The sequence below is a fragment of the Oncorhynchus gorbuscha genome, linkage group LG16 (genome assembly GCF_021184085.1).
Source record: "Oncorhynchus gorbuscha isolate QuinsamMale2020 ecotype Even-year linkage group LG16, OgorEven_v1.0, whole genome shotgun sequence".
NCBI classification, from domain to species: domain Eukaryota; kingdom Metazoa; phylum Chordata; class Actinopteri; order Salmoniformes; family Salmonidae; genus Oncorhynchus; species Oncorhynchus gorbuscha.
The window spans coordinates 62,481,879-62,499,901 of NC_060188.1; the positions used below are offsets into that span (position 1 = coordinate 62,481,879).

General features: G+C 40.8%; 2 protein-coding genes across 3 annotated transcripts in view; one reads left to right on the forward strand and one right to left on the reverse strand.

Moving 5' to 3' along the window:
• Window positions 1-13,238, reverse strand: part of LOC123998604 (cytospin-B-like) — a 187,965-nt gene extending 174,727 nt beyond the window's left edge. Inside the window, exon 1 of one of the 2 annotated variants that reach the window (XM_046303616.1) lies at window positions 13,160-13,238. In XM_046303616.1, the coding sequence (XP_046159572.1) occupies window positions 13,160-13,186 (27 nt within the window). In that variant the 5' untranslated portion in view covers window positions 13,187-13,238. Of the gene's footprint in view, window positions 1-10,253; window positions 10,337-13,159 lie in introns of those variants that run through there. The other variant, XM_046303618.1, reaches the window with a different exon arrangement.
• On the forward strand, window positions 10,902-14,644 carry timm22 (translocase of inner mitochondrial membrane 22 homolog (yeast)). The gene is made up of 4 exons (XM_046303620.1): window positions 10,902-11,171; window positions 11,582-11,778; window positions 13,616-13,688; window positions 13,775-14,644. The coding sequence occupies exons 1-4, from the start codon at window positions 10,913-10,915 to the stop codon at window positions 13,849-13,851; spliced, it is 606 nt and encodes a 201-aa protein (XP_046159576.1). The 5' UTR covers window positions 10,902-10,912; the 3' UTR covers window positions 13,852-14,644.
• Window positions 14,645-18,023: the final 3,379 nt, after the last annotated feature.

The following is an 18,023-nucleotide window of genomic DNA, read 5'->3' on the forward strand; positions in this document are numbered from 1 at the left end:
CTCGAGAGCAGGACTTCAATGTTGACCAGCCAACCATTTGATATAGGATGCAGTGATGAGTATTACAACTGTCACCTGTGATAAAGCAAATGGCGCAATGGTAGACGGCATCCAAATGTTTAATAGTGGCTGTTGCAATCTGTAGGGCTCTATAAAATCCATTTAAGTTTTAAACCTGATTCCGCTTTTTCCAAAATGAAGTTCTCTGTTTCGTTTTTCCAGGTTTCCATTTCCCCCTGTTTTTCAGTTTTTTTAATAGAAAACAACTCAATTGGATGTTCTAAGTCCACATCAATACTTAAACTAGATCATAAGACCACTTTTGAGGTCTGGGATTTTTTAGTTACCCTTTAATTCCAGTACACACCTAGCAAGAGGCTGTTGTTTAGCAGTGTTTTTGTAGAGCACGTGATGGTTGAGTTTGCAAACAAATACCCACTGGATTTATGCAAATAATCATGATATCATTCTGCCAGATATCATTCTGCCATTTAATTGAGAAGGTTTTTGGGAAAGCTTTTCCATCTACCAGAAGATGTTTCATTAGTATCCTATCGGCTACACAAAGTGGTAGCTGCATGTACTGCACATACACAGCCAGGGGGGATTCTTGTTACTTCTTCAGAAAGTTGCAGGAAATATGAATCACTGAATCATTCTGTTCATGTCTTATGATAAACTTAATTAATTTTTAATACAAAAATATAAATGCAACATGCAACATTTTCATTGAGTTCATATGAGGAAATCAGTGAATTGAAATTAATCCATTAGGCCCTAATCTATGGATTTCAAATGACTGAGAATAAAGATAATATGCATCTGTTGGTCACAGATGCCTTAAAAAAAATGGGCCTCACAATGGGCCTTAGGATCTCATCATGGTATTTTTGTGCATTCAAATTGCCATCGATAACTGCAATTGTGGGGCAGTCGCCCCTAAAAGTAATCAGTAATCACAGGCCTATTTCAGTCCATCTTTGAATGAGAATGTGATGGTCAACAGTGTTGATGGCCTTGGAAAGGTCAATAAATAAGGCAGCACAATGATTTTTATGATCTAAGCAATTTAACACATAATCTAAAACAAGCTGAAATAGTACTATGTTCAGGTCTAAAACCGAATTGATGCACATTAAGAATAGAAGTTTAAAAAGTTCTTAGCTGAGAGGGATTCTAAAACTTTGGAAAGGCAAGATCATTTAGTAGTTATCTAAGTCAGAAGGATCTCCTCCTTTATGTAGGGGGAGAACATGTGCCTCATTTTGGATCTTAGGGAAAACACCAGAAACAATTGTCAAGTAAAAAAGATAGGTCAATGGTTCTGCAATAAGTTGGGCAGAGAGCTGCAGTAATAAGGAATCAAGTAAATCACCCCCTATGGATTTATTTTACATCACCGAGCATGGGTACATGCACACAATAATATGATTATTGTTGATAATCAGATTAAATACTAGTTTAAGAGTTTACATTCTTTGCAAGAAGAACGATTTCCCTAGTAATCCTGTTTACTTGGACACATCTGAAGTGACTTAAGGACTCCCCTAGTGGAATGAGATGAATTTCCAGAGACTATCCTTTCAAACAGGTGGCCAGCTGAAGCAAAATGGTTATTAAAATGTTGTCTCGTAGGGAAAGGGGGATACCTAGTCAGTTGTACAACTGAATGCATTCAACTGAAATGTGTCTTCCGCATGGGACCAGAGGCTGTCAAAACCTGCTGGGGCAACAAGGAGGTGGAGTTTTGTTTCAAAGATTTGATCGCTTTCCAGAAGTTGGCTTGAAAAATATGTTGGACAACCAGAATATAGATTTCAGTTGTCCGAATGGACAAGAAAAGAAATCACAATATTAAACAATTACTACGATCAGAATTGGATCAGGCAGTACACAGCAGTAAATTGCCTAGATTCCTATTTGCTAAAACCTTTTTCAATAAATATGTTATATTTACACAAAGAAAGAGAACAATATAGACAGAGCTAAGAGTCTCACCAAAGCAGCACAAAATATCTGGTCAGAAAATGTTTTTTTCTCTTTCGAATGTCAGATGATCTGGGCCAATAGCCAAAGTCTATTTTTATAATGAACACTACGGTGTCTTATTTTATAGAAGCCCAAATGTTATACTTTCTCTTAATTTGATATGAATAGGCCTATTAAGCGACTCTCAGTTGAATGCATGCTAGATTTCTCCTGCCGCACTATTTCATATTTCATCAAACAAATTAATGAATATTACAGAGTGCTACGCTATCTCCGAAAGATTTAAGTTGTTTTTCAATAACCCCAAAACATGGGAGGCCTAAAGTAATAATGAGAGAGATAAAAGTAACAATAGCAAGATATAAAAATCAAATGAGAAATTTGAACAAACTTTACAGTTGAGCAAAGCATTATCTGACATAAATGATGCATACATGCAAAATCAGAAAAAGTCATCCCTCCTTGCCGTTGCGAACCAAACAACCAAAAGCCTAATCCTACTATTTGAAATGTCATAAAAACATTAAGATCAATTAAAGTTATGAAGAGCATTTTCCAAACTATTCTAATAACGTGTAATGTCCTAAAGTTGCAGCTTTTAAACAGGAATAATTATGAAAGTCGGAGTCTATGCTATTATCAATCACAGATTTATTTTGAATGACAAATATTTTAGACCACAAGAAGACAAAATTGAGCAAACAATATCAATATGGAAAAATCTAATGAGGAGTCAAAATAAAACTTAGGGTACAGCTGATGAAAGCTTATGAAAACAATTATGCGTACTTGGCCTAGGTCTATTTCCATATTATTTTAGCAATGTGCAACCTACCTACAACGCATATAGTAACCTAGGCCTAATAAGACAGGAGGATGACACAAACATGTGAATCAGTTTATAATGATCCAGTTATGTGGAAAGCAGAGTTGCTCTGTAGCCCATAACGCTTTACAAACCATCCATCACAAGATGCACAGCCAGCAAGGCTTGTTGACTGTGTGTCACTCCCTCCATCTGCGCGCTTCGCCAAACACAGATAGCCAGATAGGCCTAGACTACTACACATCTCTCTGGTGCCACCACAGTACAATAGGATATTCGAAAAGATTTGGCTCCCTAAATATATTTTGTTAATGTCACGATTCCTCACGTCACTCCCATAGTGTGCGAGCCAAATGCGTAGTAGTCTATTTTATTTTTTACCTTTTATAAAACATTTTAGGGGATGGCCGCTAGGATGTTATAACATCATCTATGGGCAAATGCAGAAAATTAATTCACATCCCACCTATGTACTTCACTCATTTTTTGGTCCTTCTGTAGCTCAGTTGGTAGAGCATGGCGCTTGTAACGCCAGGGTAGTGGGTTCGATCGCCGGGACCACCCATACGTAGAATGTATGCACACATGACTGTAAGTCGCTTTGGATAAAAGCGTCTGCTAAATGGCATATATATATATATATGTCACCCTTTTGGCCAATGGTGTTACATAACTTTTATTGGAGGGGAAAAATCTGTCCTACAAGTGGCTAAAAAAGTTAATGTCAAGCCCTGATTGTTTGGCACTAGGGCAGAATGCATTTTTTGTCACCGCAAAACATTTGAAAACATTCTGCCCCGCACCTCAATAGAAATTTGTGGAAATTTTCAACCACTCCACAAATTTCTTGTTACCAAACTATAGTTTTGGCAAGTCAGTTAAGACTTTGTGCATGACACAAGTAATTTTCCAACAATTGTTTACAGACAGATTATTTCAAGTTCACATACACTAAATTGACTGTGCCTTTAAATAGCTTAGAAAATTCCAGGAAAATTATGTCATGGCTTTAGAAGCTTCTGATAGGCCAATTGACATGATTTGAGTCCTGTGGATGTATTTCAAGGCCAACCTTCAAACTCAATGCCTCTTTGATTGACATCATGGGAAATCAAAATAAATCAGCCAATAATTTTAGACCTCCTCAATTTTAGACCTCCACAAGTCTGGTTCATCCTTGGGAGCAATTTCCAAATGCCTGAATGTACCACATTCATCTGTACAAACAATACTACACAAGTATAAACACCATGGAACCACGCAGCCGTCATACCGCTCAGGAAGGAGACATGTTCTGTCTCCTAGAGATTAACGTACTTTGGTGCGAAAAGTGTAAATCTATCCCAGAAAAACAACAAAGGACCTTGTGAAGATGCTGGAGGTAACAGGTACAAAATTATCTATATCCACAGTAAAACGAGTCCTATATCGACAAAACCTGAAAGGCCACTCAGCAAGAAAGAAGCCACTGCTCCAAACCGCCATAAAAAAGCCAGACTACGGTTTGCAACTGCATATGGGGCAAAGATCGTACTTTTTGGAGAAATGTCCTCTAGTGTGATGAAACAAAAATAGAACTGTTTGGCCATAATGACCATCGTTATGTTTGGAGGAAAAAGGGGGCTTGCAAGCCTGAAGGACACCATCCAAAACCCTGACATTAATCCTATAGAATATCTGTGGGAAAAACTGAAAAGGCGTGTGCGAGCAAGGAGGCCTACAAACCTGACTCAGTTACACCAGCTTTGTCAGGAGGAATGAGCCAAAATTCACCCAACTTATTGTGGAAAGCTTGTGAAAGGCTACCCAAAACATTTGACCCAAGTTAAACAATTTAAAGGTAATGCTACCAAATACTAATTGAGTGTATGTAAACTTCTGACCCACTGGGAATGTGATGAAATAAATTAAAACTGAAATAAATCATGCTCTACTATTATTCTGACATTTCACATTCTTAAAATAAAGTGGTGATCCTAACTGACCTAAGACAGTGCATTTTTTACTAGGATTAAATATCAGGAATTGTGAAAAACTGAGTTTAAATGTATTTGGCTAAGGTGTATGTAAACTTCCGACTATACAACTGTATTTGTTCTGTGACAGATTGATCAATCCCAGTAATTTGTTGCAAATGCAAATCCTTGAATCTCCACGTATGCCAGATTTTGGTGAGAAATGTACGCATGGTTGATAAATGAGGCCCCTGGAGAGGAGAGTCAGACCAGCACCTTCTCACTTTGTCAATTTATCCATCCTCTCAAAGAGATTGTCGGCTATTGTCTTACTGAATAGAGAAATACATTTCCTCTTACTGTTTGCAATGCTGAGTACATAGACTAAAATGGCATTGTTCTCTGGGTATGTTCACCAAAAGAGGTAGAATTATTCAGTTAAGAAATGTGTTTGTTATTTTCACATGAACACTGTTAAATCAAATGACTATCAGTAACTACACATTAACTAATGTGGACAGTATGGAGAACACTAATTAGATGACAAATGGAGACTGCGCTTAACCCTTACCTTTCTTTGTTTCCTACAGTAAGATGCCGGAGACCCTGCAAGCTGCTATCCAAACTGCACTCAGAAGCATGCACAAGGACTTCTCAGAGAGACTCTAATCTAGCATGAGAGGTGCAACTGTTTCCCGCCAGTCTGACTGCCAAACCAGCGCCTGTCCCAACTCCCTTCTGCCCAGCTGCCCTTATCTTTGCAATTAGAGGCTCCTCGAGGCTCCTAGATCAACGGTATGCAGACCAGGCCTAACCTCATGGGCACAGATAACTCAGAGATAGTTGCTTTCAAATAGCACTGCATCATGTGTGTGTGTCTTGTGTGAGGGGAGAAGGGATGACAATAGCAATTTCATTAAGCTCATCATGAAATTGAAAGTGGCACTAATTAAGATCCTAGGGATTCTATTCAGTACAGGCAGAGTGGTGTAGGCCTAATTGGACTTGAGTAGTTAATTGTAGATAAATGGCAATCAGTTGACACAAGAGCCAAAACAAACAAAACAGAATCTGCCAATGCAAACAAAACTGCCACATCATTTAGTTATTATAACAGACTACATAAAGTAAAGTAAGTTACATTTGTGTTGCTGTGTAAGTCTCTAAGCATCCTGGTCTGTTAAAGAGCCTGGGCGGCTAATATTTAGTCCCAGTCCTGAAATTCCACTTCCTTATTTTATAAAATACATTTTACCAAGTCAAATATGATTCTTCATGTTCTGAATCGTTCAGTTGGGACTTTCTCTAACATGTCATTAACATTACATCCAAAAAGTCAGATTTCGTAACCTGATACATCTAATAATAAGCACCAAGCTCTATTGATAGAGTGGTTCTGCTTTCTCACTGTGACTTTTGAGGATTTTACATGTTGTGGTGGTGGTCATATGCTAAGTTGTTTCCAAGGGTTGCAAAAAGCCAAATTTTAAAATAAAAATCTTGCGGTACACTCAGTGCTCCGTTGACATTTCACTAATACGCTTGTCTTTGTGAGAAATCTTCTAAAAAGAACAGGAATTTCATATTAATATTAAAAGTGTATATTAAAATATGAAAAAATGAAATGCCTTAAAATAGATTTACATCTTACCTCTATATTGTTTTATGTCCTCCGGATTCAAGCACAAAGATGATGAGTTCAATAGAAAGCCTGTCAGTTAGCCTTCATTCTCGCCCAACATCGAGCCAAGCTGACCCAATGCTATTTTCCTGATTTTTGTACACTTTTTTTCCTCTGGCCTCCATTGATTTAGTCACCCTAATTTTGGCCATCCTAATAGGTAAAAAAAATGTAAAGAACTTTTGAACGGATTATGACAGAGACATGAGGTTGGACCATTGGTTTTCTTAGAGGACTAATTATTATTATTCATTATTTTACCCATTGGTTAAAAGATGCGTTTTTGATTGGACAACCTACATTAAGGTCTCTGTAATAGAATAAATGTGGCAAAAACGAATGTAGAATATAATTTACAATGGTGAGGGAGTGATGGAGGCACGGTGGCGCCAACACAGCTCCCCCATATCAGTCATCTAGTGTATAAATTATTGGGCACTAGGTCTCCCTGCACTTTGCCATTCTTCAATCAGCAGTGTAAGTATGCACTTAATCGAAGAAATCATGAGCTGCAGTCTCTGACAGAGTCTGCTGTGTACGGCCTGAATTTTCAGTGCTGCATCGTGTATGCAGTATGAATGTATTCTGTCCGTGTGTACTGAGAGCTCTGTGCAGTGAGTGCATCCCCATGTATGGGGATTATAGCACTGCAGTGTTTGCCCCTCGCCCTGCCTGACTGACTGCATGCTTGCCTGCTGCAAATGTGGAAGGTGACACCAATGGATCTCCCCCTCATCCATCTCCCCACTTTATATAATTCACACACATACGTGTAGCCTACACATTGCACATGCACACACACTGATAAAGCTGTGATAAAAAAATATAGTCTTCAGTCGCATACCAAAAAGTAGGCTAGGTAAATCGAGGTCAGCGATACTAGAGCGCGTTCTTGAATCAGGAATTTTGACTTTGTGGAACAGCAGCTAGCCTATACAGCTGAGACCTTGACATCCCATTTCAAATGAGGCCACATGGTGTTCTGTGACACACACACACACACACACACACACACACACACACACACACACACACACACACACACACACACACACACACACACACACACACACACACACACACACACACACACACACACACACACACACACACACACACACACACACACACACACACACACACACACACACCCTGGAAAAGTCACCCTTAGCTTTGGACCGTAACAGAGGAATGAGGACGCAGGTGGACAGTCAGGACACTCCAGTCAATAACCCCCCCCTCCCCCACTCCGCCCTGCTCACCAGAGACCTACTGGAGGCTATTTATAGCGGCTCCAGTCCCCCAGTGAGAGAATCGTTGGTAACGAGCTCAGCAGTAGAGCGCAGGCGCAGCACAGTCACTGGGGACCATTATGGGGATGTGACTGAGAAACAGCTTCACTGCTCTCTTTCTGGCCCTGTGAGGACAGGACACCCTGTGAGGACACACAATCTAGGGCTCTCTCAGCAGCACACAGAGTACAGGAGTAGACTGGGAGACCAGGTGAGCTGCATTCTCCCTCGCCTCCATCAAATTTAATGCCAATAATCATCAAAGCCTAGAGAGAGATGGAGTAAAACCCTAAGAGGACATACGCACTTTTCTGTATAACATGGGGCCCTTTTTTCTCCTGCAAAATAAAACCAGAGTGCAAAATTAAATTACAACTAGGCTACTGCTTTCTTGTTAGTGTACTTATTAGGCTACTGCACTATTGTGTGTGGTTCCATGTAAGGCCTTAGAAAAAAAGGTTCCAAAAGGCTTCTGGGGAAGTTCCCATAGGAGAACCCTTTTGGGTTCCAGGTAGATCTATTTTGGGTTCCATGTAGAACCCTCTGTGGAAAGGGTTCTACACGGAACCCCAAAGAGTTCTACCTGGGATCTGCCTGGTCCTTCTGCTGACATAGGACATACAACCTCTCTGCTGAGTTAGCTGTCAGTGTGTTCTGAACACAGCCCAGCCATCAGCCAGAGACAGATCTCTTCTAGCTATTTCTATTTCTTGGAAGGTTGGCCATGACAAAACAAGGGGTGTAATTACATACAAATAGCTATTGCATAACTTTAAGAGGAGGAACGATTTACTCATAGTTATTTTCTCCCTTATATTGCTTTAGTACCATCAAAGGAATAATTAGGGGAGTGTAGAACTGAAAGATGTCATTTGTTTTCCATTATATATGCCTATCCCCTTCCAGTATAAATGTATGTGTGTGAATGACAAATGACATGATGGCCCACTGCTTGCTTGTTAACCTCTTAAAAACATTTAATGTAATCCAATCAAATAGCGGTCTAGTTGTTAGGCTGGGCTAACTTTCCCATAAATCTATCTTTCTCATTAATCAAATCAAATTGTATTTGTCACATGCGCCGAATACAACTGGTGTAGACCTACCGTGAAATGCTTGCTTACAAGCCCTTCCCAACGATAAAGAATAGAAACACAAGATGATTCAAATAAAATACATGACACACACAGTAAACCAATACCAAAATTGCCGCCGTTTATTAGTTTAGGCCTAAGCATCGTTTTGAGACAGTCATTTGACTGAGCTTGAATGCTTTGACTGTGTAGTTTATAAGCAGATAAATGTAATAGGGCTACAGCTGACTGTGGTAGAGCCAGTGCAGCACACAGTCGCTCAGTCATAACGACGTCTACCATAATGAACCACTTGCTGATTTATTAAATAAATAAACAGCAAACTTTCACTGATAGCTAGTCTAAACACAACAAAGCCTCAGCTTTGGCTGCTACACGTATACTGTAGCCCTAATTAGGAACAAATGGCAGCCGTACGGTAACCAACAATAAGTAGCATGTGGAGGGTTTTCTAAAGCATCAGTCGAGTCTACAATCGAAGTTGTTGAGAACTGTAATTACACATTTGAAAACTGTGTTAACTTAAAATCGCAACAGAAAATATGTAGGCCTAATTACTTCCATGTATATGAAATAATTGATTGGATGATGATGATTTCTTAAGCAATTTATAAGAATTTGGGCATTAGGCTATAGGCTACATGGACACCATAATTGTTTACTACAGGATAATCAAACTCTGGGCTTCATAATCGTACTCATTCACTGTGAAAGTGTGATGTGATCTATTTTTTTTTAACATTCTGGAATAGTTGCTAATTGGTGAGCACTATGCGTACTCAATTATTTATTTGTCATTCGTTGTTGCTGCATAGTCACTGAGTAAGCTTGGAAAAGCTAGCCTATTGATGTAAGCAGGAGGGTGTTTTTCTACGTAACCAAATGTACTGGTGGAGGCAGCAGCAGACACAGAAAACAACATCCTGTTGAACTTCAAACAGACACACAAATGAGAAGAGACACCAGAGTCCACAATGGTAACAGTGCACATGCATCCACCTCCACCCAGTCCGCAAACATTCATGACAGATGTCTTCGGCTGACTCAGCTTTACCATCACACAAGTCTGTCTGACTGCAGCATTCTCTAACTGTAAGATGTGGCAATGAACAACATGTCGACGCGAGTTGACCATACATTTTTTAAACACGGGTTAATATAAAATAGCCATCAGCTGAAGGTACAGTCACAGATGGGACAGTGGCTGTCACGAGACAAACACCTAGTCGTTGATCAAAATTGCTGTGAAATGCACTAACTACTGTACTGCTATCCAACCTGTCTTCATAACGACTCTCACAGCCTCACCAAACTTGAGCAACGTAAATGAATAAATAGTTTTAAAAAAGGTTCATATTATCAGTGCTGATTGAAAATATATATTTTCGGCAAAATAATATAAATATTTCCCCTCACCTGTTCTTTTCAAACTCTGCCTCTGGTGCGCTCGTTTGTGTGATGTGTGGTGTGGTGATGTCGATGGTGGGGCTAGCGTCGCGCGTGGATGTGCCTGCAGGTGGAGCGCGCGAGTTTGGTGCAGTGTCTGCATTTACAAAGACTTCTGGGTAATGTCGTATTTCAACAGTGTGTTCACTTGAGAACTATCTTCTCCTCATGATAACATTTGTATTAAATCGACACCCTCCTCGTGTATTTCCTGCAGAGATAAAAATATATTTTCAAGTCAAATGAGAAGTGTTGTGACAATACTGATCTAAGACTTTAAGATGATATGGTTATATTCAAGATAGCATTCATGAAGACAGTCCATTACTTAGAAACGCATTGATCTGACTTTGTCGAATCTGCTAATATATAGGTAGACTCATTTGCACTTCACTTGCACGCTAAAGCAAGTAAAAGAAAACGTGCAAATCTTATATATTGACAAATAATTTCTCAAACAACAATACATAATGTCTATGTTTGTCTATGTTATTGGTCCATGACCATTATTCCATAAACTTCATTGTTTTTTCATGCGGAATAAATATATTTGACCTCAAGCTGTCATGCATTTGGCGAATCCACCGTTTATAATAACCTCTTGAATTTACCAGCCGCACACACTCATCATGGCGGCGACGGTAGGTAGTGGAAATGCCCCTGTGTCGGACACTCAAGCCTCAACCTCGGGTGATCGGAGCTATGAAGGTTCAACATTTCAGTACAGCATGGTCCTGGAGCACCTCATCGGGGAGAAGAGGCCAATTAAGGATCTGAATCCGACCGTTATGGGGGGTCTTCCCAATCCCATGAAAACCGACGACCAGAAGATGATCGAACAGGGAATGGAGAGCTGTGCTTTCAAAGCGGTGTTGGCCTGTGTTGGAGGTTAGCCAGTCTTTCACTATTGTCGACAATATTAAAAATGTGTCATGCATTTGCATGAGTTACTGTACCCTTCACAGTTGCAACTAGTCTCTAGCTTTGTCCATCCATGGACGACCGAGCAATAGAGGCTAAATTGCAACGTACATTTACCTCATGGTGACAGCTGATTGCAGCTACAGTACAGTAGGTACACTAGCTTCTCTCTGCATGCAGGAGTCCAACAATTTATAATGCACATAGTTGTTCCAAGTTATTGATCTTTTAACGTGTTGGTAACTTACTGATGAGATGAGCCACTCACTCTCCCTTGCTGTCTATAATATTGCTCATTCTCACTAAGGTATAGTAGTAACAGTACTATTTCCATAGTTGCTGTAGCTAACACAATCTTGTGACACTTTTCTCTAAAGGGTTTGTTCTTGGGGGAGCATTTGGTGTGTTCACGGCTGGTATAGACACCAACGTGGGATTTGACCCCAAAGACCCCATGAGAACACCCACGGCCAGAGAGGTTCTCAAAGACATGGGCCAGAGGGGAATGTCCTACGCCAAAAACTTTGCTGTCATTGGGGCAATGTTCTCCTGCACAGAGTGCATCATTGAATCGGTAGGATGATTCTGATCCTTTTTTTCTGCTGAAATGCATCAGAAAATAGTAATAATATGCTAACTAAGAGAGTAGCAAATTGAAAGTAGTCTGTTGATTGTCAGTGGACCGGAGGAAGTTAAGAGCTATTGAAACTAAGCACTAGGACCATCTTTATTCTGGCAAGCGTGTAAAAGCATCACTAGCATGAGACGGCCTGTTATGTTTGGACAACTTGCAGGACCTTTAACGTTGTCATCAACAAATCATATGTAAGCACAAACCACAAAGTTATGTTCAACATATTCAAAACTTCAGTCTATTTTATTGGTTTTTACTTTCCTAAAACAAGTCTAACTCCCAGTTTAGTGGTTGGAGATTTGAGCATTAAATGCATCAGGGTATTGTGTGTGTGTGTGTGTGTGTGTGTGTGTGTGTGTGTGTGTGTGTGTGTGTGTGTGTGTGTGTGTGTGTGTGTGTGTGTGTGTGTGTGTGTGTGTGTGTGTGTGTGTGTGTGTGTGTGTGTGTGTGTGTGTGTGTGAGACAAGCTTAAGCCTAGAGACAGAGGTTGATTGATGTGTTAATTTTCTGTAATTCAGGATTCATCTGTAAAAGAGATCTTGGTCTTAGTATGACTCCCTGATAATAGGCTACTACTGCTATACAGATATAGGCATATAGGAGGCTCATTTGTTAATTTTCAATCAGAATATTTTTAAAGTATTATATTTTTAGATTAAAGGAGTAACTCTGGTAGGCCTAGAACTTTCTTCCTCACCTCAAAGTTCAACTGTCGGAGTCAGTTGTAGTGCTGGTGCACACTACATTCATATCATAGGCCTGCAGTAGCCTAGCTAAGATTAATAATAACCATACCAAACCTTCACAAAAGTTGCTTAACATTTATTAGGGTAATATCAAAAGCAACTCTAGTCAATGTTTATAGGGAAAATACTAACAAGTTATTTATTATATTGCGGTATTAAATTTGCATCTGGCCTTTTTTGTCTTTCCTTTTCATGGTTTGTGAGTAACATAGTAGGGCTACCAGTCATTCTGTTATATTGCGGTAAACACAACATTACAGCCGGAACTTTAATTTGGCCAAAGAAAATGGCTCAACAGAATGAAACCTTAACATTACCAACAAAGGACTACCGTAGGCCTACCCAACGAATGACAGCAATAGACTAACGCAATTGACTTTACAACAGGCCTACTTTTAACCTTAAAGTAAATATGGAGCACAACATTTAAAATAACTTAATTTAGCCAATGAGAATGTCTCATCAAAATGAAACTTTTTGCATAGGCTAAAGAACTGATATTAGATGATTCAATCATTTTATAATGACTAAACAATTGATAATAAATACATGAATTGCAGAAAATTGCATCAAACCTGAATGGCGAGTTGCACACAGTTCATTTGTCCACGCCAACGTTTCTCATCTTTGTTTGCTACATTATAAAGACATGTTCAATCAATAGTGGCCATGGCTCCTTTTACTCGCTCTCTCTCCTCCGCAGCAGGCGCACATGAGGTGAGCTGCCGGAACCAGTTTCAGCTGGACATAAGCAATGCAGTTCATTGAATTGCAATTGGCTGACAAAGATAACAAGCTTGTGCAGTTCATCACACAAACATTAAATTAAGAGGACGGGTCCAGTCGGTAAATCAGTTTTAATTACACATTCCTGAGACCTGTAGCAATTATATCAGAACTGACCCAGATCCGAGACACAAGTCAGAATTTGATCTTGGAATGTTGGGTCTGTTGAAACCGTGAAGACATCTACTGGAAATACTGTATTGTCAGTCTTATACTGACCCCTTGTGGTGTATTTTACATTACAGCACAGGGGGAAGTCAGACTGGAAGAACGCTGTCTACAGTGGTTGTGTTACTGGGGGAGCAATAGGATTTCGAGGTGAGTTATCTACTTAATTTGTCAGTTCAAATGTCTCATGCATTAATATAATTTTGTTGAAAGATTGTCTCCCTTCTATCTTATAGCTGGGGCGAAGGCTGGCGTGCTGGGATGTGGTGGTTTCGCTGCCTTCTCTGCTGCCATTGAGTACTATCTTCGGTGAAAACCAGGTCACCTTCTATACCTTTGAACTATTGTTGAGGGATCACTGTCCCTCTGGACCAGAAATACTTTATACCTCGTGGAGAGAGAAAAACATCCCTGCTCTGCAGGTGGAGCATCTTATCATGAGGATTATCCACACTTGGACAATTCCACGTTTGACTGTATCCTGTGCACTGTATTTACAATGTCATACAGGGTTGTCCAGGCTTGTGGCACACTTATGCTGGCTTTGCCCATCTAAAAAGTTAAGTCATTGAGATGAACCTCTAATCAGTTGTAGTCGAGAGCTGGCTATTCTCTCGTTTAGTTTTTGTGGGTGAAATCAAGTCAATGGCCGCATTTGTGTGGTAAGGACAAAAGTCGAAGGTGTATGGGCGACAGCAGCGCTCAGATCAACATGGCAGTGTTGCCATTGTTTTTAAAAGGTTTTCATTGTAATGTAGAAATAAACATGTCTCCAACACCCATAACTGGAATCATATGTGTACATTATTAAATCACGTTTGTCATGTCTTTGTTTGCATGGGTCAAACAAAAACACCCTAATGATTGGTTGACAATAGAGCCCCACAATGCATGTAATGGCTTCAGAATGAAGTTGAAGCACAACTGTAGAGACTTGAAGTCAACATTTCATGACTTTTGTTCATGATTTTTGTAAAGTTCATGTAGTTGTATTGTAGCCACAAGTCTTTTTTTTGCCCCAGAATGCAGCAGTGTTAAGTAGTGTTTTGGGTGTCTGTACTTTTACTTCACTACTTTTACTAAATAAAATTGTATTGTTTACTCCATACATTTTCAATGCTTTAGGCCTGGAAAATAATCTAATTCACACACTTATCAAGACAACATCCCTGGTCATCCCTACTGTCTCTGACCTGGCAGACTCACTAAACACTTCATTTGTAAATTATGAGTGTTGGAGCGTGCCCCTCGCTATCTGTAAAGAAAATGGTGCCATATGGTTGGATTAATAAGGAATTTGAAATAATTGAGGCTTATATTTTAGCAAATATGGGATTTTACTGGGCAATAACTTTTACAGTACCTTTACTCAAGTATGAAAATTGGTGACTTTTTCCACCACTGGAACGCAGCACACTTTAAAAGACTAGTCAATGACTTGACTAAAGTGATCAGCTCGGACCTTCAATGTTTTACCTTCTGACTCAAACAGCAACATGGTGACACTGTAAAATGTCATGTACATTTCTCTGTACATTTTTACAGAAAAATATAAGTCAAAGTAGCCATTCATTCTCAGTCACCAGTGTAATGATTGTGGACTTCAGGAAACAGCAGAGGGAACACCCCCCTATCCACATCGATGGAACAGTAGTGGAGAGGGTAGCTAGTTTTAAGTTCCTCGGCATACACATCAAACTGAATTGGTCCACTCACACTGACAGCGTCGTGAAGAAGGCGCAGCAGCGCCTATTCAACCTCAGGAGGCTGAAGAAATTCGGCTTGTCACCAAAAGCACTCACAAACTTCTACAGATGCACAATCGAGAGCATCCTGGCGGGCTGTATCACCGCCTGGTACGGCAACTGCTCCGCCCTCAACCGTAAGGCTCTCCAAATCAAATTTATTTATATAGCCCTTCGTACGTCAGCTGATATCTCAAAGTGCTGTACAGAAACCCAGCCTAAAACCCCAAACAGCAAACAATGCAGGTGTAAAAAGGTGGCTAGGAAAAACTCCCTAGAAAGGCCAAAACCTAGGAAGAAACCTAGAGAGGAACCGGGCTATGTGGGGTGGCCAGTCCTCCTGGCTGTGCGGGTAGAGATTATAACAGAACATGACCAAGATGTTCAAATGTTCATAAATGACCAGCATGGTCAAATAATAATAAGGCAGAACAGTTGAAACTGGAGCACCAGCACAGTCAGGTGGACTGGGGACAGCAAGGAGCCATCATGTCAGGTAGTCCTGGGGCACGGTCCAGCCAGGGCTCAGGTCCTGGGAGAGAGAGAAAGAAAGAGAGAATTAGAGAGAGCATATGTGGGGTGGCTTAGTCCTCTTCCGGCTGTCATGTGGAGATTATAACAGAACGTGGCCAAGATGTTCAAATGTTCATAAATGACCAGCATGGTTGAATAATAGTAAGGCAGAACAGTTGAAACTGGAGCAGGAGCATGGCCAGGTGGACTGGGGACAGCAAGGAGTCCTCATGTCAGGTAGTCCTGGGACATGGTCCTAGGGCCCAGGCCAGTTGAAACTGGAGCAGCAGCATGGCCAGGTGGACTGGGGACAGCAAGGAGTCATCATGTCAGGTAGTCCTGGGGCATGGTTCTAGGGCTCAGGTCCTCCGAGAGAGAGAAAGAAAGAGAGAAGGAGAGAATTAGAGAACGCACACTTAGATTAACATCAGGACACCGAATAGTGACAGGAGAAGTACTCCAGATAAACAAACTTTAGCCCCGACACATAAACTACTGCAGCATAAATACTGGAGGCTGAGACAGGAGGGGTCAGGAACTGTGGCCCCATCCGAGGACACCCCGGACAGGGCCAAACAGGAAGGATATAACCCCACCCACTTTGCCAAAGCACAGCCCCCACACCACTAGAGGGAAATCTTCAACCACCAACTTACCATCCTGAGACAAGGCCAGTATAGCCCACAAAGATCTCCACATTTTACAATAAGGGGGGACCCAGACAGGCCGACCACAACAGTGAATCAACCCACCCAGCTAACCCCCCAGGGACGGCATTCAGAGAGCCCCAGCAAGCCAGTGACTCAGCCCCGTAACAGGGCTAGAGGCAGAGAATCCCAGTGGAAAAGGGGAACCGGCCAGGCAGAGACAGCAAGGGCGGTTCGTTGCTCCAGAGCCTTCCGTTCACCTTCCCACTCCTGGGCCAGACTACACTCAATCATATGACCCACTGAAGAGATGAGTCTTCAGTAAAGACTTAAAGGTTGAGACTGTTTGCGTCTCTGACATGGGTAGGCAGACCGTTCCATAAAAATGAGCTCTATAGGAGAAAGCCCTGCCTCCAGCTGTTTGCTTAGAAATTCTAGGGACAATTACAGGCCTACGTCTTGTGACCGTAAATACGTATTTGGTATGTACGGCAGGACCAAATCAGAGATCAAGGTAGGAGCAAGCCCATGTAATGCTTTGTAGGTTAGCAGTAAAACCTTGAAATCAGCCCTTGCTTTGACAGGAAGCCAGTGTAGAGGCTAGCACTGGAGTAATATGATCAAATTTTTTGGTTCTAGTCAGGATTCTAGCAGCCGTATTTAGCACTAACTGAAGTTTATTTAGTGCTTTACAAGCCGGAAAATAGAGCATTGCAGTAGTCTAACCTAAAGTGACAAAAGCATGGATTAATTTTTCTGCATCATTTTTGGACAGAAAGTTTCTGATTTTTGCAATAGATGGAAAAAAGCAAATGTTCCAAAAATGGTCTTGATGTGTTCTTCAAAATAACCCTCAGGGTCTCAGAGTAACGCGACTTTGTGTCCTTCACAGTTTTATTTGAGACGACTGTACAACCATTAAGATTAATTGTCAGATTCAACAGAAGATCTCTTTGTTTCTTGGGACCTAGAACAAGCATCTCTGTTTTGTCCGAGTTTAATAGTAGAAAGTTTGCAGCCATCCACTTCCTTATGTCTGAAACACATGACTTTAGCCGAGGGCAATTTTGGTGCTTCACCATGTTTCATTGAAATGTACAGCTGTGTGTCATCCGCATAGCAGTGAAAGTTTACATTATTTATAATAACATCCCCAAGAGGTAAAATATATAGTGAAAACAATAGTGGTCCTAAAACAGAACCTTGAGGAACACTGAAATGTACAGTTGATTTGTCAGAGGACAAACCATTCACAGAGACAAACTGATATCTTTCCGACAGATAAGACCTAAACCAGGCCAGAACATGTCCGTGTAGACCAAGAGGGTAGTGAGGTCTGCACAACGCATCACCGGGGGCAAACTACCTGCCCTCCAGGACACCTACACCACCCGTTGTTACATAAAGATCAAGGACATCAACCACCTGAACCACTGCCTGTTCATATTTATCATCCAGAAGGTAAGGTCATACAGGTGCATCAAAGCTGGGACCGAAAGAAAGATAAAAAAACAGCTTCTATCTCAAGGCCATCAGACTGTTAAACAGCCACCACTAACATTGAGTGGCTGCTGCCAACA